Source organism: Myodes glareolus, chromosome 5 (assembly GCF_982192425.1).
Source record: "Myodes glareolus chromosome 5, mMyoGla1.1, whole genome shotgun sequence".
Lineage (NCBI taxonomy): Eukaryota > Metazoa > Chordata > Mammalia > Rodentia > Cricetidae > Myodes > Myodes glareolus.
The window spans coordinates 104,345,869-104,369,690 of record NC_142030.1 but is presented as its reverse complement, the minus strand read 5'-3'; the positions used below and the strand labels follow the sequence as shown (position 1 = coordinate 104,369,690).

Genomic DNA, 23,822 nt, shown 5'->3' with positions numbered 1-23,822 from the left:
AAGATACCCTAATAACCTTGTAGACACATAGACAGACAGATGGACAGACACACGAGGAAGAGAGAGACAGAGAGACATAGTCTTTCTCTCCAGTCTGGAAACCTCAGCTGCCTTGAATCAGTTCTGAAGTCTCACATGTCTCTAGCACAGAAAACCAGTGATTGTTTTGCACATTTGCCCAAAATGAAGGGAAGGTCATGGCCAAGGCAAGTCTGTGGAGCTGTCAGTGTTGATTCCAGCAGGTCGTAGACGTGAGAGTGAGCAGCCAGCACTCTGTGCTGATTTCCTTACTTGGCGTTGGTGATGACCCATCCTCAGCTGCCGAGGCACCTATGATGCGTCAGCAGCATAGGGGACGCGGGGGAGCTGTTAGGTTAGCTCGGGTTTATTTTGGTCCTGCCATGTTTCTTAAACACTGACAGGTGGAAGGTTTTATTTTTTTAAACTTATCTAAAAATGATCCAAACTTTAAAAGCATTTTTTTTATTTTAGATTTATTATGTGTGTGTCTGTGTGTGGGTTTGTGCATATGAGTGTCAATGCCTGTAGAATTCCGAAGAGGGCGTTGGATTCCTGGTAGCTGGAGTTGTAAGCGGTCCAGCATGAGTGTTGGAATCTGAACTCAGTTCTCTGCAAGTGCAATGGGCTCTTTCCTGGTAAGCCTTCTGTGGTGCCCCTAGGCTTATGCATTTGAATGTTTAGTCACCAGGGAGCTACACTGTTTGAGAAAATCACAAAGTGTGGCCTGGTTGGAGGAGGTGTGGCCTAGTTGAGGACGTGTATCACTGGAAGTGGGCTTTGAGGTTTCAAAAGCCCGTGCCAGGCCCAGTCATTCTCTTTCCCTCCCCCTCTTCTCTGTTCCTCACCTTCTCCCTCTCCTCCCTCTTCTTCCCTCTCCCTCTCTCTTTCTCTCTCTTTCCCCCTCCCTATGTCCCTTCCCCTACCTCCTTTCCCCTCCTCCCCCCCACCTTCCCTCATTCTCTGTCTCTTGGCTTACATATCAGGATGTAGCTCTTAGCTACTTCTCCAGCACCACATCTGTCTGCCGCCATGCCCCCCCCACCGCCCACGCTCCCCGCTGCCACGCTCCCCCCTCACTGCCCATGCTCCCCGCCACCACGCTCCCCCCCCACCGCTCCCTGCCGCCACACTCTCTGCCATGCTGACCATGAACAGATGCACCCCTGGAGCTGTAAACCAGCCCCCAATTACATGCTTTCCTTTATAAGAGTTGCCATGGTCACGATGTCTCTTCACAGCAACAGAATAGTGATGAAGACACCATCTCAGCTACACTCATTCTTTAATTAATGTTAGAAGTGTTTTTCTTAAAAGTTTTGTCTGTAAAATATGATCACAGCAGTCTTTCTAGAATAATGATGCTTCGGTTTGTAGTATGTAAGCAAACTAAAGAAAAGGCAGGAAGTTTTCAGATGGTCGTTTGATTGTCACATGGTCCTAGTTTTTAAGTCCTTAGTTTTATATTATCAATTATTATTATTGGCTTTAGATTCTGTTTTTATTATATGTATTTATTTGTGTATGTGTGTGTGAAGGTCAGAGCACACCTTGGAGGAGTTAGCTCTCTACTTCTGCTGTGTGGGACTTGGGGATTAAACTCAAGACCTCATGTTTGTGTGGAAATCACTTTTCCAACTGAGCCATCTCTCCAGTTCAGTTTTCATATTTTATACATGGTCATCTTGTGTTAGTTTTGTTACTCTTAGTTAATTTTTTGTCATGACCAAAATACCCAAGAAAACAAGTTCAAGGTTGATGGTTTATTGTGACTCACAGTTTCAGAGGACTCAGTTTGTTCATACAGGGAGTGAGGACTCAGTCCGTTCATACAGGGAGTGTGCAGCAGAGGGTTCAATCCATAAATACAGGGAGGGTGGAGCAGAGAGAGGGCTCAGTCCATTCATACAGGGAGGGTGCAGCAGAGAGAGGGCTCAGTCCATTCATACAGGGAGGGTGCAGCAGAGAGAGGGCTCAGTCCATTCATACAGGGAGGGTGCAGCAGAGAACTCAGTCCATAAATACAGAGAGGGTACAGCAGAGGACTCAGTCCATCATGGCAAGGAGGATTTAGCTGAGTGGCTTATGTCACATGGGACAGGAAGTGGAGGAAAGGGGGCTTAGAAAGAGGCCAAGGCAAACAACCTCAACAAACAAGCTCCCAGTAATCTACTTCTTCCTGCCAGGCCTCGCCTCCCACCCTTCCCTGCTTCCCACTGTGCATTGTCCCCTGAGTTCATCTAATCCTTTCCTTGGGTCAGAGTCCTGTGATGTAATGGCCCTGCACATGGCTCCTAGACATACTCAGGTGTGCCGCTACCCTCCTGGGTGTTTCTTAATATACTGACAGCTGACATTACCCATCTGGCAGCTGCGGTGACTCAGCCTGAAGCCCTTGCTATGCAAGCCCGACTACGTGCGCTCCATCCTGGAAACCCATCCCACAGTTGTCTTCTGGTCCTGACTTGTGCAGTGTGGCATGACCCCTACATGCGTGCACTAATGATTAGAGAAAACAAGAAGCCATCGCAGAATCGCACCTACAAGATAAATTCATTTTCAGAGAAAACGGCCAGTGAGATGCCTTATAGGTAAAAGTACTTGCTGCTAAGCCTAGTGACCTTAATTCCAACCCTGACTCATGGCTAAGAGAGAACGGACTCTTGCAGGCCATTCCCCAACCTTACCCACCCCCAAAATAAATAAAATTCCAAAACTTAAAATAGTAAACTTTTATACTTATAATATTGATCTCTAAATATAGAGGAAACTAAGAATTTATGGTAATATGAAAGTGATTTGTTTGTTTGTAGTTAAACCATCCGTCTTGGAAAGCTGCCATTCCCCTGCAGTTGTGACCTTTAAAGCAAATGGAAATTCCAAGTTTTGTAATTCTCAATTTGATGAAGTAAATGTAACTCTAAAATGATTCAGGGTTTAAAATAATTCCATCCAAGTACATGTTCAAATTCCAGTCATACCCAAAATCAGACATATAAACAAATGGAATAGAATAGAGGACCCAGAAGTAAACCCACGTAGCTACAGCCACTTAATTCTTACAGAGGTGTTAGAAACATGTATTGGCTAAAGACATTCTCGTCAACAAACTGGGCAAGCTGGATCTCCACAGGGCAGACAGTAACACCAAACACACAGCTCTCACCTTACACAGACCTCAATGTAAGACCTGAAACTTAGAGAATGCTGGAGGAAAACACCGTGAGATAGGAGCAGGGGCTTGGGAGATGATCGGTGAAGAGCATGTGCCCTCTCACAGAGGACCTGAGTTCAGTTCCCGGCACCTATGTCTGGCCACTCATAAAGACCTCCAACTCCAGTCCCTGGGATCTGATGCCTCTGACCTCCTCTGCCATTGCACTTCAAAAAAGATACAGGTGTAGGCATCTGATCGTCCTAAGAATTGCCAGGTAAGATGAAATAAATTTTTAGTACAGCAGAGGAAATGCCAAAGGCTACAGAATTGAAAGAAAAAGCATTTTTACCAACATCAGACAGGAGACTGATATGTAGAATATACAAATGAGTAGAAAAAGTACCAGGAAAAGGAAATCACCCGGTTAATACATGCCCTAAGAAACTGAAAAGATGGTGCTCAAAAGAATAGACACATGTGGCCAATACATATTTGAAAGAACTAGCCAACATCCTTAGCCATCGAGGAAAGTAGGTTAGAGCCACATTGATACTCTGTCTCTGGGGGCACGGAGATAGCTCAGCGGGTCAAGGCACTTGCTGCCAAGCCTGAAGACAAGGTAGAAAGACACTGAGATCCCATCTCTCTTCAGTCACAGTGCTTACTAAGAAGAACAGCTGGCAGAGCTGGGAGGGCGTGGGGAAAAGACAGCCATTACTCACTCCCAGTGCGAATGCAAACTGGTGCAGCCACCACGGCAATCAGTATGGAGGTTTCTCAACTGAAAACAGGAATCATCCAGCTATCGTAGTCTACAGTGCACATGGAAAAGACTCTAGATCATGGTTCTCAATGTTCCTGATTCTGAGACCCTTTAATACAGCTCCTCATGTTCTGGTGACCTCCAACCATAACACCTCCCTCTTCTCTCTCTCTCTCTCTCTCTCTCTCTCTCTCTCTCTCTCTCTCTCTTTGTCTCTCTCTCTGTGTCTGTGTGTCTGTGTCTGCCAGCCTTGTGTGTGTGTTTGGAGATCAAACACAACCTTGAATGTCACTCCTCAGGTACCTTCCCTTTTTTTGAGAGAGTCTCTTAATAACCTGGAACTTTGCTAAGTAGGCCAGGCCAGCTCTCCCTTGGGCTTCTAAGGATCTGCCTGTCTCTGCCTACCATATTGCCACTGAAGTTATAGGCATGTACCACTGTACTGACTCTACTTTCCTTCCTTCGCTCTTCCTTCCCTCCCTCCCTCCCTCTCTCCCTCCCTCCCTGTCTTCCTTTCTTCTTTCCTTCCTTTAAGAATCACTTCTAGGTGACTCATTAGTTTCTAGAAGTTACGTTTATTTATTTATTTGTTTATTATATGTGCATGTGCATATGCCGTAGCACAGGTGCGGAGGTCCAAGGACAGCTTGAGGGGTTTGGCTCTCTTCTTTCACTATGTGGGTCCCAAGGATCAAACTCAGGTCAGTAGCTTTGGCAGCAGACCTTGAGCCATCTCCCCAGCCCCAACTATTTTTTTCTTAATTTAAAAGTTATCTCTGTATGTATGTGGTTGGACACATTGGAGGCCAGAAGACAACTTGCAGGAGTTAGTTTGTCCTTCCACGTATGGGATCATGGACTCAGACTGAGGTTGTCACGCTCAGTGGTAAGGACATTTACTTGCTAACTCACTTCACCGGCCCCTGTGCTGGCTTTGTATGTGGGTTCTAGTTGTGCAAACGGAGGTTCTCATGCTGATGATTCAAGCAAGCACTTTGCCAACTGAACCATCTCCCTGTCCCCATCATTTACTTTTTAGTTTTGTTTTTAATTTTTAAAAAGTATTATTGTGTGCAAGGGTCATAAATGTGTCACCGTGTGCATATAGAGGCCCATAGAATAACTTAGTAGAATTGGGCCCCCCACTTTTGTTTTGAAACAGGGTTTCTCTGTGTAGCCCTGGCTGCCCGGAACAGTTTTTCCCTTTTATCTTCTCATGGGTTCCAGGATTGAACTTGGATCTTCAGGCTTTCATAACAAGCACCTTTAACTGACAGAATCATGTTGCTGGCCCCTATCTTTTGCTGTATGTAAGACCTCCAGATGTAGATCTGAATCACTGCATGTTCATAAGTGTGAGATGGCCATGTATACCTTACAGAGCCAACAGGTATGGTTGGTAACTTTTTCCACACATGGCCAATGTCATCATCTGTGAATTCAACGTTAACTAACAGACATGCATGACAGAACAGGACAGTTTATGTCTTTATCAACTGACAAAATTGCCAGGACCAGAGATTCCTAGGAACCTGGCCCTGTGTTTGTCTTAGCAGGGATTCCTGAGTTGTAACTCATTGTTGATAGCCAACTTTGTAGACACAACTGCATTAACAGCCCAAATCAGCATGTTTCCTTTGAGCTGATATAGATGTGATGTGCACATGTGTGTTCTCCATGTTTGAGGGATGTCAGGCTCTGACGTTTCATATGCCATACCACTTCTCTCGCCAGGAGGGAAGGACCAGCCTTGCTGGGCTCCTAGCTCAGCTGGGAACTCTGCCCAGCGGAGAGGCGCCAGCTTGGGAGCTGATAAGTCCTGGGTGTTTTGGCAGCCTGTCGCTACTTTCCTAGTTCCTGAATTTCTGTCGCTCGGAGGACTGGCGTCTGGAGCCTGGACCAGGGGCCCCTCGATTCTGCAGTGATGTGGGCACCAGGGAACCGGGTGCTCCAGCAGGCACCCGCCACAACAGGTTTTGTAGATGGGAGGTTTAAAGACCTTCCTAAGCCCCGGGCTCTGTCACTTTTCAAAGCCCTGCCCAAGCCTGTACATTAAGGTGTGCCCAGCCTAAGTTCAGCTGAACTGCCCGTAATACAGAGATACTGAGTTGCTGTTGAATATTACTTTTATAGATATTTAAATATTAATTTTGCTCTTAAAATTTGTTATTGTTGGGAAACAATAAGATTTTCTTTACATCTCTTTCCTTCTTTCCTTTCCTCCTTGCTCCATCTCCTTCCTCTCCTCCCTTCCTCTCCTCGTTTTTCTCTCTCTTGCCTTTCCTTCCCTTCTCTCTCCCATCTTTCCCTCCTGTACGCCCTTCCTTCACCCCTCCATCCCTTCTTAACTCCTTCCCTCTTCCCTCCCTCTCTGATGTTTTTTTGGGGTGCTGGGGTCCAGCCTCATGCATGTCAGGCAGGCTCTGTACTGCTCCCAGCTTGTGTACCTCTCCTGTGGTCCTCCTGCATTGTTGCAGCCCTGTTGTGTATCTTGGGGAATGCAAGTTGTCCTCAGCGCTGCTTTTCCACCAGCAAGCATTCCTGACCCCTCTGACGCACCTCAGGTAGCCCAAGTTGCTGGATGTAGAAGAAAATGAGCATGTAGTGTATTTTCCTGTGAGGAACCCTTCAATGGGAGAGAGCGTCAGAGCTCAGCCTGAGGGAGGAGGCACTGAGATGAAGCTGTCCCACATTGGGAGTCTCTGACCTGCTTTCTGAAGGTCCCATTGTTGGAGGGTAAAGAGACTGACAGTGGGAGGGTGTGGCACAAGCTTAGTGACTCTGTGGGAAGCCAGGAGCTGTCATTGTAGCTGGCTTCAATTCAGGGAAAGTGGATTGTGATGGTGAGGGCCCAGGCTGGGCTGAGTGTGCAAGACTTTCGGTGCCTTGCAGATGGTTCAGACTCTTTCCAGGCATGTGACCTTATTCTGGTTTTTATAGTTTTTGTTTTGTTTTGTTTTTCAAGACAGCGTTTCTCTGTAGTTTTAGAGCCTGTCTTGGAACTAGCTCTTGTAAACCAGGATGACCTCGAACTCACTGATATCCACCTGCCTCTGCCTCCCGAGTGCTGGGATTAAAGGCGTGAGCCACCACCGCCCGCCGTGACTTGAGTCTGGTGTACTAACCACTGAATGCTATTTGCATTTATTTGCTGTGGCTCAGTATGTTACTGGAATATAACCACATGATGCTGGGAATTGAGCCCAGGGGTCCCTTTATTCTGAGCATGTACTCTGCCACTGAGCCCCATCTCTTTTTGAAGGTCCTACCACCCCTCCATACCACTTCATGGGTGCCCAACCCATGTCTGAACCATGCCAATCTAGATACATGGCTGTCACTCTTACTGCACGGTTTCTTTGTATGTATGATGTGTGTATATGTGTGAGTGAAGATGCATACATGGAATAGTTTGCATGTGAGGTTAGAAGACAACCTCGGGGGTTGGTTCTCACCTTCCACATTTTGCTTATTATTTTACTTTTATTTGTTTTTAAAGATTTGCTCATATGTACATGTATGTGAATGCCACATGTGTACAGGCGCCCAGGTAGGACAGAAGAAGTTACTGGATCCTGTGAAGCTGGAGTGACAAGTGTTTGTGAGCCATCTGATGTGGGTATTAGGGACAGAACTCTGGTCTTGTGGAAGGAAGTGTCGAAAGTGCTCTTAACTGCTGAGCCATCTCTCCAGCCCCTGTTGCTTCATTATTTCTAATCTATGCGCATGTATCTATGCCAGTGTAGGGGTTTGTGTACATCAGCAGTTCTCAACCTGTGGGTCGTGAGGACTTTGGGGGTTGAATGACCCTCTCACAGGGGTCACCTAAGACCATAGGAAGCAGATATTTATATTACGATTCATAACAGTAGCAACATTGCAGTTATGAAATAGCAACAAAATAACTTTACAGCTGGGGTCAGCACAGCACGAGGAACTGTGGTAAAGGGTCGCAGCATTAGGGAGGTTGAGAATCACTGCTGTACACGAATGCAGACACCCATGGAAGTCAGAAGAAGGGTGTTGGATCCCCTGGAACTGGAATTACAGGTGGTTGTGAGCTTCCTAACATGGGTGCTGGGAATGGAACCAGGTCCTCTGCAAGAGTAGTGAGTGTTCCTAACTGCTAGACCATCTCTCCAGCCCCCCCCCCCCAACCTTGTTATTGATCCAGAGGTCCGTGCTGTTCCCTCTCTGTATGCCAGGCCAGCTGACTTGCAAGCATCTAGGATTCTCATGTCTCTGGTTTCCGTGTCTTCACAGAAGCCCCGGGATTACAGATGTTCACTACCAAGTCTGGCTTTATATGTGTTCTGAGGAGCTAAGAGTTCTCACACTTTTGAGCAGTAAGTATTTTACCCCCGACCTGTCTCCTAGTCTTTATTGTTTGGGAGTTTGCCGAAGACACCAGGCCATGCCTCCAGTAGATCCCCTTAGCGTCTGACCTTGGCTGGTACCTCTGTGTCACTGATCCTGCCTCTGTCAGTAAATACTCTGGAAGCTCTGGGCTTGATGCGTTCATTAGATTGGCTGGTGCTTTTAGGTGCTGACAGCCAATGGCTGCAGTGGTGTCTCCACTCTAAGGTCTCTGCCGGGCTCTTCCGTGATAGTTTGGGTGCTGTGTTGTTTAGTGTGGTTTCTCCATTCATCATGGCAGCAGGCTTGTCTGAATGTCTTAGTTAGGGAAGAGACACCAAGACATTTAATTGGGCTGGCTTATGTTTCCAGGAATTTAGCCCATTATCATGGTGGGACATTGCAGCATGCAGGCAGATATGATGTTGGAGAAGTAGCTGAGTGTGTTATGTCTTGACCTGCAGGCAACAGGAAGTGATCTCAGTGTCACACCAAGCAAAGCTTGAACAGGAGACCTCAAAGCCCACCCCCACAGTGATGTATTTCCTCCAGCAAGGCCACACTTCCTAATAATACCACTCCCTATGGGTCATTTTCTTTCAAACGACCAAACTAAATGATCAGTTTTAGAAACTTTTTTATTGTGAGATAGTTGTAATTTTCCATGAAATCATAAGAAAGAATGCAGTTAGAGCTGTTATACTGCTAACCCAGTGTCCCCCTGATGGTGGTCCTGGCTTGAATATAGTCTGTTTTCATAGCTAGGCAACTGCTGTTGGCACAATCCATAGTTTCAATTCAGATTTCACTGTTTTATATGTACTGTGTGTGTATGTCTAGGCGTGTCTGTGTGTCCATACATTTATTTTATGCAGTTTTAACACGTGTATAGATATATATGACTAACATCACAATCCAGAACCAGAGCATGTGGTTGGACAGGTGGCTCAGAGGTCCTGAGTCCAGAGGTCCAGAGGTCCCAGCAACCACGTGGTGGTTCACAACCATCTATAATGAGACCTGGTGCCCTCTTCTGCAGTGTAGGCATACGTCAGGCAGAACGCTGTATACACAATAAATCTAAAAAATAAATAAGGAAAGAAAGAAAGAGAGAGAGAGAGAAAGAAAGAAAGAAAGAAAGAAAGAAAAGAAAGAAAGAAGGAAAGAGAACCAGAGCATGGGCTGGAGGGACAGCATACTGGGTAAAGGGGCTTGCTGTACAAACTGAGTTCAGTCCACATTGTGGAGAGAATTGCCCCCACCAGTTGTCCTCTGACCTCCACATGGGTGCCATGACACAGTGCACCCAAATGTGCACACACAATAGACAGACATATGGACAGACAGACAGATAGATGAGAGAGAGAGAGAGCGAGAGAGAGAGAGAGGAATAAATAGATGTAGTCAGAATGAAAACCTAGGCTGAGATGAGAGATGGGCAGTCAGAAGCACATGCCTTGTAAACAAAGGACGAGTGTGGGGTTAAACAGCTGCGGTTGGTGCTGTACTCAGAGACGGGTGGGCCCCGGCAGCTCACTGGCCAGCTGCTGTGGCCATCGCTAAGATTCCAGGCCAATGAGAAGCAGTGCATCGGACAAAAGTAGAAGGCCTCTGTCTTGTTCAGAATCCTCTGCTGTGAAGGTACCACAACCAGTGCAGTTCTTACAAAGGAAAGCATTTAACTAGGACAGGCTTACAGTTCAGAGTTTCAGTCCATTGTCATCACTGCGGAAAGCATGGCAGCATGCGGGCAGACATGATCTGGAGAAGGAGCTTGAGAATTCTACATTTAGATCCTCAGGCAGCCGGAAGAGAGACGCTGGGCCTTTCTTGAGCATTTGAAACCCCAAAGCCTACCCCTAGTGACACACTTCCTCCAACAAGGCCGCACCTCCTAACTGTGCCACTCCCTAAAGACCAAGCATTCAAATATGTGAGCCAATGGGGGCCACCACCACAGCACCCAAGAAACAACACATGTGATTGTCTTCTGACCTCCACCCATACATACAACACACATGCACCTGTGCGCTCACACATACATGAACACAAACAGGACATTCAGGGCTGGGTGGGAAGCAGCTCAGGGGAAGAGTGCTGACCAAGGATATGCCAAGCTCTGAGACTGTGCCCCAGCATGCAAAAGAGATTTAGAATATTTGATCCTAAGATCCCTGAAACCATGGATTGTGCCAATAGCATTTAATGCCTCAGTATGCTGAAAATTTTTGTTTTGTAGATTTTGAGCTATTGTTTGGTAGCTTTTAGGACCATATGTTTCTGAGGTATGGGGAATGCTGTAATCACCAATATTGGAATTACCAAAAGATTTATTAGGTTTATTAACCATGAGGCAGGTTAGATGAACCCTTACTTTATTTTATGGGGAAAATCTATTGCAGGTTTTATAGAAGCCATTTCATTATAGCTAATATGCTAATTTTAATTATAAATTATTTGATGCATTCAAATAATAAACTCCCTGGCTTTTCATGCTTAATATGCTGTATCTTTTCCCAAACTTAGTAAAACAATTGGACAGGAGCTCAGTTATTCAGAGAGACTTTTAAAGCCAAGTTTTTGTGACTTATTTGTGGTTATGAACTATTTCAGACAAATTGAAAGGCATAAAGACAGCACACTGTCCCTATGTTTAATATCTTGCTTAAGACATAGAATGTTGCCAATTATTAAAGTCCCTGCCACTGACTAAGAAATAACTTTTATTTGAATTTTATTTATTTTAATGTATGTGTGTATGTGTAGTGTGTATGCATGTGTGTTTGGGTGCACATGTGTGTATGTGGAGGAGGCCTGAGGTTGACAATGGATGTCTTCCGTAGTCAGTCTCCACTTCATTTACTGAGACAGGGCACCGGTATGGCTAGTCTTGCCAGCCGGATTGCCCCAGGAGTCTCTTGACTCTGATTTCCAAGCACCGGGATTGCAGAAGGCCCCCATCGGTGCTCAGCTTTTGTGGGAGCCACAGCCATGTGTTGATCCACTTTATCGTGTGTCTTACACAGGTTTCTCTCCACATGGCTGCCGAGGAAGCCACTGTCACAGTTCGCCTCATCCGTTCGTTTGAACATCGAAATTTCAGACCTGTAGTATATCATGGAGTTAATTTGAACCAAACTGTGAAGGAATTTATAATTTTTCTAAAGCAAGGTATGAGAAATAGAGGTGCTTTGTTACATTTATATTTTGACAGTGAAAAACATCTGACTACGTGTTAATAATAATCTTTGAAAAGTACAAAATTAGTTTGGGTCTAGTGATGCACACCTGTAATCCCAGCACTCAGGACGGAGAGCCAGGAGAATCATGGTTTCAAAGCTAGCTTGGGCTATCTAGCAAGTTTTAGGCCAGCTTAGACTATATAGTGACTTTTATACTTTTTAACTAGCCTAGGCTACTTAGTAATGTTTATGCTTAAATTAAAAAAAAAATCAACCAAGAGAAGCCCTGAAGCAGTTCTTCCTCAGTCCAAAAGTATTTTGGAAGCTGGTGCCAACAGGGGCCAAGCTGGCCCGTGTCCTGGGCCTGTCAGTAGCTGCCCCTGTTTGTTAGTGAATAGTGTGAACATACTCACCAGGAGTTAGAACCATCATGTTTAGCCTCAAACAGACTAAGGTCTAAGACAGGGGAGGTGACTGTCAAGTGCTTGCCACATGAGTGTGAGGAGACTATGTGTTTGATCCCCTAGAACCCATGTAATAACGGAATGGAGGTGTGTACCTGTAATCCCACGAGGGAGGTGGAAACAGAGTATCCCTGGGGCTCACTGTCTAGCCAGCCTGCCTTACCCCACACAGCCTGGGTCCCAGAACCCTGACTAGGGATGGCAAGGGAATGAAGGAGGATAGACACACAGACAATGAAGCTGGGATTGGGTGGGATTTTCTGATACCTCTGCTGTCCGGAACCTCAGCGTGTTTATTAGGTTCAGCACAGGATGGGGTGGCTGTGCTAGTCTTGGTAGGAGGTCTCTGGAGGCCAGCAGTCCCAGGCTGGATGCTCTGGGAGGAGGAAACTGCAGTTGCTAATCTTTGCACGCTGGTCCATAATCTCTCCTAATTGGGTTGAATTACTTCGGGTCAAGAAATAAGCATGCTAGCTAAAAGATAAAAGTTATATTTTTATTTACTAGAAGGGGCAAACTCACGAAACAGGAACGAGAAGTCCAAGCTCAGCTGTGCTGTGAGGGTGCCACAGAGAGAGTGCACCTGGGCTGCACGCCTGTTTTTCTCTGGGTCCCAGGAAGCCACACCCTCACTTGGTCCCACCTCTTAAAGATAATTGGTTGACAAAGATTTCCCATCATACTCGGATGCCCAAGCTTTGCCATCAGTCTTGTATCTGGCCCGTATGGGTAATGGCTTTGCCAGTTTACCATGAACCAGTTAGTCTTGGAATCCTTAAGAGGCCTTGCTTCTGTCAAACACTCAGGATTTCGCTCACTCCGGGCTTCCTCTGCGTCCTGCACCTGTCCACCAGAATTGGTGAGTTCCAGGTTCAGCCAGAAGACTGCCTTAAAGTAAGGTGGGGGCAGACTGAGGAAAAGCTCCAGTGTTGACGTCTGGTCTCCACACACACACATGCACATACAGAAACATGTACTTGCACACAGATCAAGTCTGCCTGTAGTGAGTCTTTAGTCTTTGGAGACTGAATGACGTTGGAGTAAGATGTAGACGGCTGTCATTTCACAGCAGACGGGGGCCTGCTGGGGAGTGTGGCTGTGGGGGCAGACGGAGACCTGCTGGGGAGTGTGGCTGTGGCAGCACACGGGGGCCTGCTGGGGAGTGTGGCCGTGGGGGCCTGCTGGGGAGTGTGGCCGTGGGGGCCTGCTGGGGAGTGTGGCCGTGGGGGCCTGCTGGGGAGTGTGGCCGTGGGGGCCTGCTGGGGAGTGTGACTGTGGCAGCAGACGCTGAAGAAATCAGAGAATACACTTCACATTTTCAGATTTGTTTAGTGTGTGTGTGTGTATGTGATGTGTGTGGGGGGGGAGAAATTAGAGATGACACTTTACATTTTCAGATTTGTTTAGTGTATGTGTGTGTGTATGTGTGTACGTGATGTGTGTGTGGGGGGAAGAAATCAGAGATGACACTTTACATTTTTATATTTGTTTATTGTGTGTGTGTCGGTATATGTGATGTGTGTGTGTGTGTGTGGGGGAGGTCCTTGTGCCACAGTGTGGAAGCCAGAGGACAGTTTACAGGATCAGGGTCTCTCCTTCCACCATGAGGGGCTGGGGTTTGAACTCAGGTCGTCAGGCTTGGCAGCAGGTCCTGGCTCGGAGATGGACATCTTGTGGTGGTGCTCATTTATCCTTCTGGTCGTGCAGAGGTAGAAGTGCAACCCCATCCTGGCGGCTTTACTGCTCTTCACTGCTGAAGTGTTCCACAGGCCACGGTACAGCCTCTAGCGTATGCTTTGATTCTTTTAAGTGAAGCGAAATTGATGTAGAGTACAGTCCATAGTTTTTAATATATAGTTCCATGATTTGTAAACTGTGTGACTTTTTATTTTTACTGTTTTATTTTTCCATTTTCACATGCAAACTTGTGTGTGTGTGTGTGTGTGTGTGTGTGTGTGCGCGCGCGTGCGTGAGGAAGCCTGAGGTTGGTTTCAGGAATCATTCTCTGTTGCTCTCCCACAATATTCATTGAGGTGCACAGTCTCTCAGTCAAACCCAGAGTTCACTGACAAGGCTGGTTTTGTTAGTCAGCTCTTTCTCTCTCTCTCTCTCTCTCTCTCTCTCTCTCTCTCTCTCTCTCTCTGCCTTCTGAGGTTGTAATTATAAACAGCATCCATGGCCACTGTCTTAATTAGGGTTTCTTTTGCTGTGAAAGACACCGTGATCACAGCAGCTCTTATAAAGGAAAACGTTTAATTGGGGAAGGCTTACAGTTTCCGAGGTTTAGCCCATTATCAAGGAGCAGGCATCACGCAGGCAGACACGGTGCTGGAGAAGTAGCTGAGAGTTCGACATCTTGATCCACAGGCAACAGGAAGTGAACTGTTTCCCACACTAGGCATAGCTTGAGCATATGAGACCTCAAAGCCTGCCCAACAGTGACATACTTCATCCAACAAGGCCACACCCCTAATAGTGCCACTACCTATAGTCCAACCATTCAGACACATGAGTCCATGGGGTTCATATCTATTCAAACCCCCCACCCCCACCCCCGGGGCTCTTGGGATCTGAATTCTGGTCATCATATTTATGTGGCAACTCCCAGCCTCTGTGTGTGTGTGTGTGTGTGTGTGTGTGTGTGTGTGTGTGTGCGTGTGCATGTGTATGTGGACTGTGTGTGTCATGATAATGAAAGTTGCCAGGGTTACTTTTCAGGGACTTGAAAACCACTTTTGTTTAAAGCCCTCACTGTTCCTTTGGGTCTGTGTGGGTGTCTGCTGGGTGACTACAGCAAGGTGATAAAGCTGGGCATTTCTGTATGCATGCTGTGTCTGCCCCTTTGCTGCCCTGCCTTTTGAGTCAGTTCCTGTAGACGTGCCAATCACTTAATGTGTTCTTAGGAGGTAAATAATGACTGTCACTAAGCTCATCCAATCTTTCTTATCTCTTCAAACCAAAAGGTGTCAAGATAGGAGTGGCTGAGATATTTTCCAGGTTTCAAGCAGGTGTGTCTAGCCTGTGGCCCGAGGGCCATGTGTGTTCTAGGAATGAACCCAACAAAAACCATGAGGCTATTTAGGAAGCTGGATAAATGTCTCGGTGACTAAGAGTGCTCACTGTTCCTGCAGAGGGCCTGGTCTGGTTCTTATCACTATGGCTCAGGAGACCTGAGGCTCTTTTGGCCTCTGTGGGTACTGCATGCTTGTGTTATACACACACAAATAATTTTAAAAACCTTACTAAAATCATATTTTTTCTACTCTTTTTTTTCAACTTGAACATCATAGATGACATATCTGTTATAATGAGCACCAAGGTGTTATGATTACATGTATACCGACCACCGATTTCACAACCCCATCCCATTCCAATCCATGGGAACGGGGCCTAGGGATGTCCATCCACCATTCTTTCCCTACCTAAGCCCTTCTTTCTCCTTGCCTCGCTCATACTGAGTTAAGATGTGGTTTTCAAGGCCAGTGAGATGGCCTTAATGGATAAAAATCCTTGACATCAATTCTGATGACCCAATTTGTCCCACATGGTGGAAGGAGGGTGCTAACTCCTACAGGTTGTGCCCTGGCCACCAAAAGTGCATCATGGCATGCATGTCCACACTGATACACAATAAATAAATAAGATATAATTTTAAAAATTGTTGTGTTTTTCCAAGGCATTGGCCTGTTGTCTTTATGGTTTTATAGATATTTTGAGTAAATATTTTTAAAGATTTATTTAATTTTATGTGTGTATGTGTATATGTGTACTACATGCATGCAGTTTTAACGCAGACCAGAGAGGGCACCAGATTCTCTGTAATTGGGGTGATGGGCAGCCGTGAGCTGCCTTACAGGTTCTGGGAGCTGAGCCTTGGTTTTCTGCAAGAGAGTTAAGGACTCTTGGCTGCTGAGCCTTCTCTCCATCTATGAGTAAACTGTTTCATTGCTCTAGCTACTCGCCCTAATTCCTTGAGCTCTCTTTTTGAGAGGGTAGATACATGGGCTTGGTTTGGTGGCAGGTTTCCTTTGCTGTGGTTATTTAAATTGTGTTGTGAAGTATCTTCCGACTTACACCTAGAATATAAAGTTTTGTTGCCATATTCTCTTTTGCTCTCAAGACAGGATTTCTCTGTGTTTCCCTGGCTGTTCTGAAACTCACTGTGTAGACCAGGCTGGCTTTGAACTCAGAGATCCACCTGCCTTGCCTCCCAAGTGCTGGGATTAAAGGCATGCGCCACTAAACCCAACTATTTGTTATTCTTAATTATTAGGGAAATATTGATATTTCATACGAAAAGATAATGTTATAGGGAAGAAAAACTAACTTTTCCTCACTCATAAGTTCTTTTAAAAATTTATGTATGATGTATGCCTATGTGCAAGCATGCACCACACACATGCTCATGTGTCACACAGCAGGTATGGAGGTCGAGACAACTCCGTGTCATTCTTCACCTTCCATCTCATTTGAGACAGGGTCTTTTTTTCTCACATCTGTCGATTCTCCGCCCTTCATTTGCCTGTAACTGAGGGATTGCAGACACTTACTACCGTGCCTGGGCTGATGTGGTCTCTGGGGAATCAATCAAGTCTTCACACCCACATGGCAAAGGCAAGCAAGTGCTTTACCCACTGAGCCATCTCCCCAGCTCCGGCATTGTAAGTTCTCAGTCAAAAGAGACAGGTGAACAAGAGAAAAGCCAGCAGGAGTTTATTCCTAAGTGCACGCCATAAATGTGGGATCCCCAGGGATGAAAAATTCCCTGAGAAGTGCCCAGACAAGGAAGAGGATTTGGATGCTTAGGGGTGGAATCTTGTGGACAGGGGAGTAGAGAAGGCCTGGTTGCTGGAGTTTTACGGTATGGTACACTCTGATGCCCCCTGCAGGCTGATGGGGGCACAACAGTTTTCTAAGGTCGCTCTGGAAGAAAGCCTGTTTGTAGGCTGTGTTAGGCAAACAGGGAAGGAGAGACATCAGCTTTTAGCGCCAAACAATCCTTGCTGCAGGTGGGCATATATTGGGGTAACATGTTCTGGTCATCCCCAGTGCCAATTACAGAGTAGCCTGCTTCTGGAAAGTCATTCCTCAAATAAAAAAACATGCTCAAAGTTTGAACTGCAGACATTTCTACAGTTACTTTCAAATCATTTTAGCATTTTTATTACATTTTATTTATTTTCTCTCTGTGTGTACATATGTTCACGGGCATGATAACCTGCTTGTTTGTGCATGTGTTCATGTGTGTACCACAGCATGTGTATGGAGGAGGAAGTCATTCTCCCCTTGTACCACGTGGGTCCCAGAGATTAAACGCAGGATGTCAGACTTGGTGGCAGGTGCTGAGTCACCCCCGGCCATGTGCTCAAGGCTTCACAGGGGTGAAGGACTCTGCTGTTGGCTTCAGTGCAGCAAGGGCCTGGTGTTCTTGGTCAGGCAGAATAGGACCCTTTTGACGTCCTCAGGGATGAGATATGATTTTCAAGTTGCTATGGTGGTACAGGAAGTGGTGTTTTCCCTGCACCACAGAACGATCCATTCACAGCGACTGTCGGTCACCACTGACCCCAGCAGACCAGTGGTGCCTGTCACAGCCAGACCCTCAGGCCTGCCCCAGTAATGACATGATCACTGCCCGTGTGTGGGAAAGTTCAGCTGTGGAAGTGAACTAGGGGTGCCAGGGGCATTCCTTAGTTGGTGGAGTACTGACCTGGCATGCCCAAGGCCCTGCCTGGGTTCCATCCTAAACTCCGCACAAGCTGGGCATGGTGGCACATACTGTAATCCTAGGGCTCGGAGGTGGAGGCGGGGGAGTCAAGAGCTCAAGGTCTGTCTTAGCTTCTTAGGGAGTTTGGGGCCGGCTAGTGTCACAGGAGGCTTGGTAAGAGGAACAAAGTAAAGCAGACCCTTTAGGATATGGACTCTTTTGAGCTTGTGGACTCTGCCCAAGCCTGCCTCTGATTTGAGGTCCCGGAGAACTCTGTGAAGTTGGTGGGGCCACATGTTAAAAGCTGAAAGGTCCTGTTCCCGTCCTGTAAAAACTGATGGTCCCGTAGTGCCCGTGCCACTGCAAGATGGTATGTGAGCCGGGAACTAAGCTGGAGACTTAAAAACACAGAGACAGACACACAGACAGAGAGACAGAGACGTGGACACGGGTCATCCTTGATACAAGAATGCCAATGCCCCCTTTACTGTGCTCAGGGGAAGCTTATATAGGAGTCCTTAGCCACGCCCAGCTCCCGGGATCTTTCAGCTGTAGGTCTCCTTGATCTCATATTTTGATTATAGAACTACCATGATGCCGTATGTAAATGGCCGGTTTTCTAAAGCAGCATCATAACAGTGCAGAAACCAATTATGTAGATGAGATGATATTTCAAATAGTCTTTGATTTAGAAACATTTCGATATTTTCTAAGATTTCAAATCCTACTTCTGAACATTAGGTCATTCTCTGTGACGAATTATGATGGCTATGTCCAACTTTTAGGTTCTGAAGATTTCTTCATATCCCTTTACTCCTGGTGATATTGCTTTGTGAAGCGGCCTGCTCTCCCTAGGGGGCATTGTAGCCTTGCTACTGTAACATTTTTTTTCACCTTTTTCTTCTTTTTTTCCCCCAGTGCATGTGTGTGCATGTTCGTGTTGGTACGTGTTCATGTATGTATGTATATGGGGCAAGTGTCCTATGGATCCTCCTGCATCACCCTTGGATGTCCTTCCTCAAGTGCCATCCACCTTGCTTTAAAAAAAAAGGATTATTTATTATGTGTGTGTGCACCGATATGAGTTTGTGTGCACTCTGTGTGTGTGTGTGTGTGTGTGTGTGTGTGTGTGTGTGTGTGTATGTGTGTGTGTGTGTGTGCAGTTGCCTATGGAGACCAGAGAGTGCTGGACTGCCTGGAACTGGGATTACAGGCTGTTATGAGCCACGTGATGTGGGTGCTGGGAACTGAACCCTGGTCCTTTGCAAGCGCAGAATGCATTTTCAACCACTGAGCCATCTCTCCAGCTTCCTACCCTCTGTTTGTTTGTTTGTTGTTTGAGATAGAGTCGCTCCTTGTATGACCTGGAGCTCACTGGCTAGTCTAGCTGGCCAGGGTCCTCCTGGCTCCACTTCCCCAGTGCTGGGTCACAACCACACAAAGCCACACACTCCTCCTTACATGGATGCTTGTTATTGGCCTTGGGAACTCAAGATTATGTGGCAAGAACTTTGCTGACTGAGCCATCTCTCTAGCCCCAACATTTCCTTTTTATCTTTACTTATTTCTTTGCATTTAATACCCCCAGTTTTCTCTCTTAACATTGTACATTAGAACACTATATTGACATTGACTACAGTTATGAACTGATGAACACACCAGCATTGGCTAAAATTTATTCCTATTTCTTTTTTTGTTTGTTTGTTTTCTTGCTCAAGGTTTCCAGGCAGGATCCCACTTTATACTTCATTATCATGATTTTGTTTTCTAACCTTATTTTATTGTTGTTGTGTATAGTGTGTGTGTCTGCATGCACGCATGCGTGTGTGCGTATGTGCACACACCTGTGTCGTGTCAAAGGACAAGTTTGTGGAGTCGTTTCTCTTCTTTTGCCTGTACACGGGTCCCGGAGATCAAACCCAGGTCATCCGGATTGTGTGGCAAGTGTGTTGCTAGCCGGCCTCTTACCGGGTCCATGGCTGTCGGTGTCCTCGGGCTCCTCTTGGCTCTGACAGCTACTCAGACTTGGCATGCTTCTGGAAGTCCTGAAGACTGTTGGCCTATGCAAGGATTCTCCTTGGTTCGAGTTTGCTGGGAAGTCTCTATGAGGTGGGGTTCCAGCTTCATGGGGGGCAGATCGTGGAGACCCCGTCATCCTCCTCATGCCCTGTTGAGGACATCGCTTTCCTCATGCTCTGTGCCTAAGTGTGGACCCCACAGTGGGACACGGTGTCTCTGTAAAGTTGTGCTCCCCCCCTCTTTTCAGGCTGTACTTTTGGTTTCCCTTTCTGCTTTTCCCCCCGTATTTGAAATAGGGCCTCACTCTCCCCAGTCTGTTCTCACACTGGCTATGAAGCTGAGAATGGTCTTAAACATCTACTCCTCCTGCCTCCACCTCCTAAATTTTCAAATTACAGGTGTAGATCACTTTTTTTGTTCTGTGTTGTGCTACACATCAAACCAAGAGCTTCATCCGGCCAGGCAAGCACTCCACCAGCTGAGTCCAGGCCCGGCCCCGGGGCCCATGGTTCGGAAGTTCCTTCTGTGCACAGTCTACAGTTGGAGAGCAGGGAGTTGGGCTTTCTGTATTGTCTGTGTTAATAATGAGTTTATTTGTATGTGTGTTTGTATTTATATTAACTTGCTTACATTGTTGTAGCCCTGGCGTTTGGTTTTCAGATGATATTCCTGGCATGTGTGCACATGCATGTATGTTAAGAATTTCATTTTTGGCACAAGATGTTTTAGCCCACAACCACCGGGCCTCACTAATTACCTCCTTGGAGCTTTGGTGCTCACAGTTGCCAGTTGAAGGGGTTTACGGTGTTTCTCCTTCAAGGGTTTCTGAGTGCCTGCCACACACTGCAGGTGATTGTTGGATAGCAACTACACGTGAGAGAAGCAGACTGTGGCCTCTGCTCAAGACGTGAGAAGATAGTCCATGGTGCCTTAATATTCAGGGATTTATGAATTAGAGAATGGAGCCATTTTAGGTCAAGCAGCATGGCTATAGCAACATCCAAGGAGCTAGTACCCACGGGGGTGTCAGTGGACACGACAGTGGAGCTCAGATACAAAGAAAGTGTGTTGGCCATGACCCCGTCTCTGTGTCTCCACATAACTGTAACATCAGAGCCAATTCTTCTCCTGATCACTTTCGGGGAGTACGCCCTCTGATTTGCCATCAGCGGCAAAACATTAAATACGTGGATTCCCTTCTCCTCCTCCCTCCCTCTCCCTACCTCCCTTTCTTCTAGCCTACATACTATCTGTCTTTTAGAAACTGCTGGGGGGACAGCTCAGAGGCTAAGGGCTCTTCTTGTTCTTCCAGAAGACACAAGTTTGGCTCCCAGTACCCATGTTGGGCATTTCACAACTACCTGAAACTCCAGCTCCAGGGACTTCAACCCCCAGGCCTCTGAAGTCACCTGCAGTCATGTGTGTATACCCTCCCCCCACATAATAAGCATTAATAAAAATCTTGAGAAAAATGTTGATTTATTTTTATGAGACAAGATCTCATGTAGCCCAGGCTAACTCAAACTTTTCTGTGGAATCAAAGATGACCTTGAACTTCTTATCCACTGCCTGCCCTAACTTCCCCAAGTCTAAGATTATAAATGTATATCACCATGCCCAGTTTATGTAGCGCTGGCATGGAAACCCAGGACCTCATGTATGTACATGCGTGTTCAGGTGCACATTTAGGAGAGCACACGTGTGTGGAGGTCTGAGGTCAATGTCCAATGTCTGTCCTTGCTCATTCTCCACCTTCATTGTTTGGAAAGGTCTGTCACGGAAGCTGAAGCTCACTTACTGGGCTAGGATGACTGCTGGTCTCTAGGAGTCCTTCTGGACCCTTCTGTCCCCTGGGGCTAGGGATGCAGAAGTAAACCACCATCTTCTGACATTTTCTGTGGGTTCTGGGGACCCAAGTCCAGATCCTCAGGCTTATGCAGCAGCTACTTCTGACTGAGCCTTCTCACCATTCCCAGCAATCGTGCTTCCAATTTAGTTCCTCTGACTTCTTGGATCAGTGGCTACCAGCTCAGCGTCTCGGTGATGGTTTCGTTATAATAGATGGCCCCTGGATTTCAGTACGGCGTTAGCTCCATTTTGTCTAATTTTTAAAATTATCCTAGTCTGTAGTTTGAGATATAGCTCAGTCCGGAGTGTGCCTGCCTAGTGTACATACAGCCCTGAGTTTCATGCTGTAAACTGGGCATGGTAACACACCTGTAATTCCAGCACTCAGGAGGTGGAGGCAGGAGAATCAGGAGTTCGAGATGTTGTTGGCTACACATGTAGTTCAAGGACAGCCTGGGCTGCGTGAGACCCTGCTTAAGGAAAGGAAAAGGAGAAATAATCTGGCCCGTGGTTCTTAGAGAGCAGGACTGAAAGACTCGGCATCCTATCTGAATATTGTGAAATGAAAAATCATCCTTCTCTTTTGCAGATGTCCCTTTGAGGACCAGCCTGCCTCCTCCACTCAGAAATTACAAATACGGTAACCAATTGTTCATACTATTTTAAACGATACAGAATTATTTTTGTTGGCATGAATTTAAATGTGGTGATCAAATATTAACTTGCTTTGGGGGGGCAGGAGGCATAGCTTATTGAAGAATCTGCTTAGCATGGGCAAGACCCCGGTTGATCCCAACATTAACATATATATGATATCTACATACACTCTTGGACTGTTATGCATGTGTGAGCCACTTTTATTTTTATATCATTAATGTTTGCTTTGCATATGAATCAGAGATGCTTTTGAGGGTCTTTGGCAATATATATGTTATATATATGTATACATACACGCATATATCAGTGTGGAAGTTTGTTAAGGAATATAGGAGTCATAGCATGCTATGAAAGTCCATTGTAATTGTGTAGGGGAGTAGCATGCTTGTGACGAATAGCATGCTTGGCAAAACTGTTTATAAATGAGGTTTTCTTTCCTGAGTAATCAGAGAGGAAAACATGACAGGGGACTACGAATTAAAAGAAGTCATTTAAGGTTGTGGATGTGGCTCCATCATGAGATTTTACAGTTTCAGGAAGTCCTGGGTTTCATTCCTGAGCCAAATAAAACTAAGTGTGTTGGTGCACACCTGTCATCCAGCATGCTGGCGCACACCTGCAATCCAGCGTGCTGACACACACCTGCAATCCAGTGTGCTGATGTATACCTGCAATCCTGTGTGCTGGTGCACACCTGTAATCCAGCATGCTGGTGCACACCTGTAATCCAGCAGTTGGGAGGTGAGACAGGAGAATCTGAAGTTGAAGATCATTCTCAACTATATATGGAGGTCATGGCCAACCTGGGATGCATCTGACCTTGTCTCAAAAGAAGTGGTGTAGCATTTGAAATGTCAGTGAGTTGAACATGCTTGGGGCTTTTGGTTGTTTTCATTTTTAGAGACAGGGTTTCTCTGTGTAATAGTCCTAGCTGTCCTGGAACTAACTCTGTGCACCAGGCTGGCCTCAAACTCAGAGATCCATTGCCTCTGCTTCTGAGTGCTGTGATTAAAGGCATGCACCACCACTACCCAGCCAAACATGCTTGTTTTATATGCTGCAATTAGTGACCTAATTATCCAGTACAGAAGCTGGGGGTGGGGCTCAGTTGTTTGGATGCCTCCCTTGTATGCACAGAGCCCCCAGTGAGATCCCGACTACTGCGTAAAATGGGTGGCTCCATAGCACCTGGGATGTGGAGACAAGAGGATCTGAAGTTCAAAGTCATCCTTAGCTATAAAACAAACTATCAAGGCCAGCCTTGGACACTTGAGACCCCATCTCACAAACAAATAAATAAATAGATAAGGGCTGGTGAGATGACTCGGCAGGTAAAAGCACCCGCTACCCATCCTGACAACCTGAGTTCAGTCTCTGGGACCCACATGATGGAAAGAGAGAACTAAATTCACCAGTTGCCCTCTGCCTTGGCACACATGTATGCACATCCATAAACACACAAAATAAGTGAAATACTATAAAAAGTGAAAATACAGTCGTAAAGCCGGAGGCTGCGAGCCATTATCTGTTGTAGAGACAGACCATCCAGTCCCTCATCTCAGGAGAGGGCACTGAGCAGACTTGGAGTTGAGACCCTGCTTGGAAGTTACAATGCAGCTAATAAATATTTCTGCTAATTAGCACAGACATT

The 23,822-nt window shown here is 46.2% G+C and overlaps 1 protein-coding gene across 7 annotated transcripts in view; it reads left to right on the top strand.

Annotated features, from left to right (window-relative positions):
* Nucleotides 1-23,822, top strand: part of C5H2orf76 (chromosome 5 C2orf76 homolog) — a 62,556-nt gene that overhangs the window by 14,317 nt on the left and 24,417 nt on the right. For 3 of the 7 annotated variants that reach the window (XM_048443804.3, XM_085688342.2, XM_048443803.3), the window contains exons 2-4: nucleotides 8,202-8,284; nucleotides 11,321-11,465; nucleotides 22,104-22,154. In XM_048443804.3, coding sequence (XP_048299761.3) covers nucleotides 11,333-11,465; nucleotides 22,104-22,154 — 184 coding nt within the window. In that variant the 5' untranslated portion in view covers nucleotides 8,202-8,284; nucleotides 11,321-11,332. The remainder of the gene's footprint in view (nucleotides 1-8,201; nucleotides 8,285-11,320; nucleotides 11,466-22,103; nucleotides 22,155-23,822) is intronic. The other 4 variants (XM_085688340.2, XM_085688341.2, XM_085688345.2 and 1 more) reach the window with 3 other exon arrangements.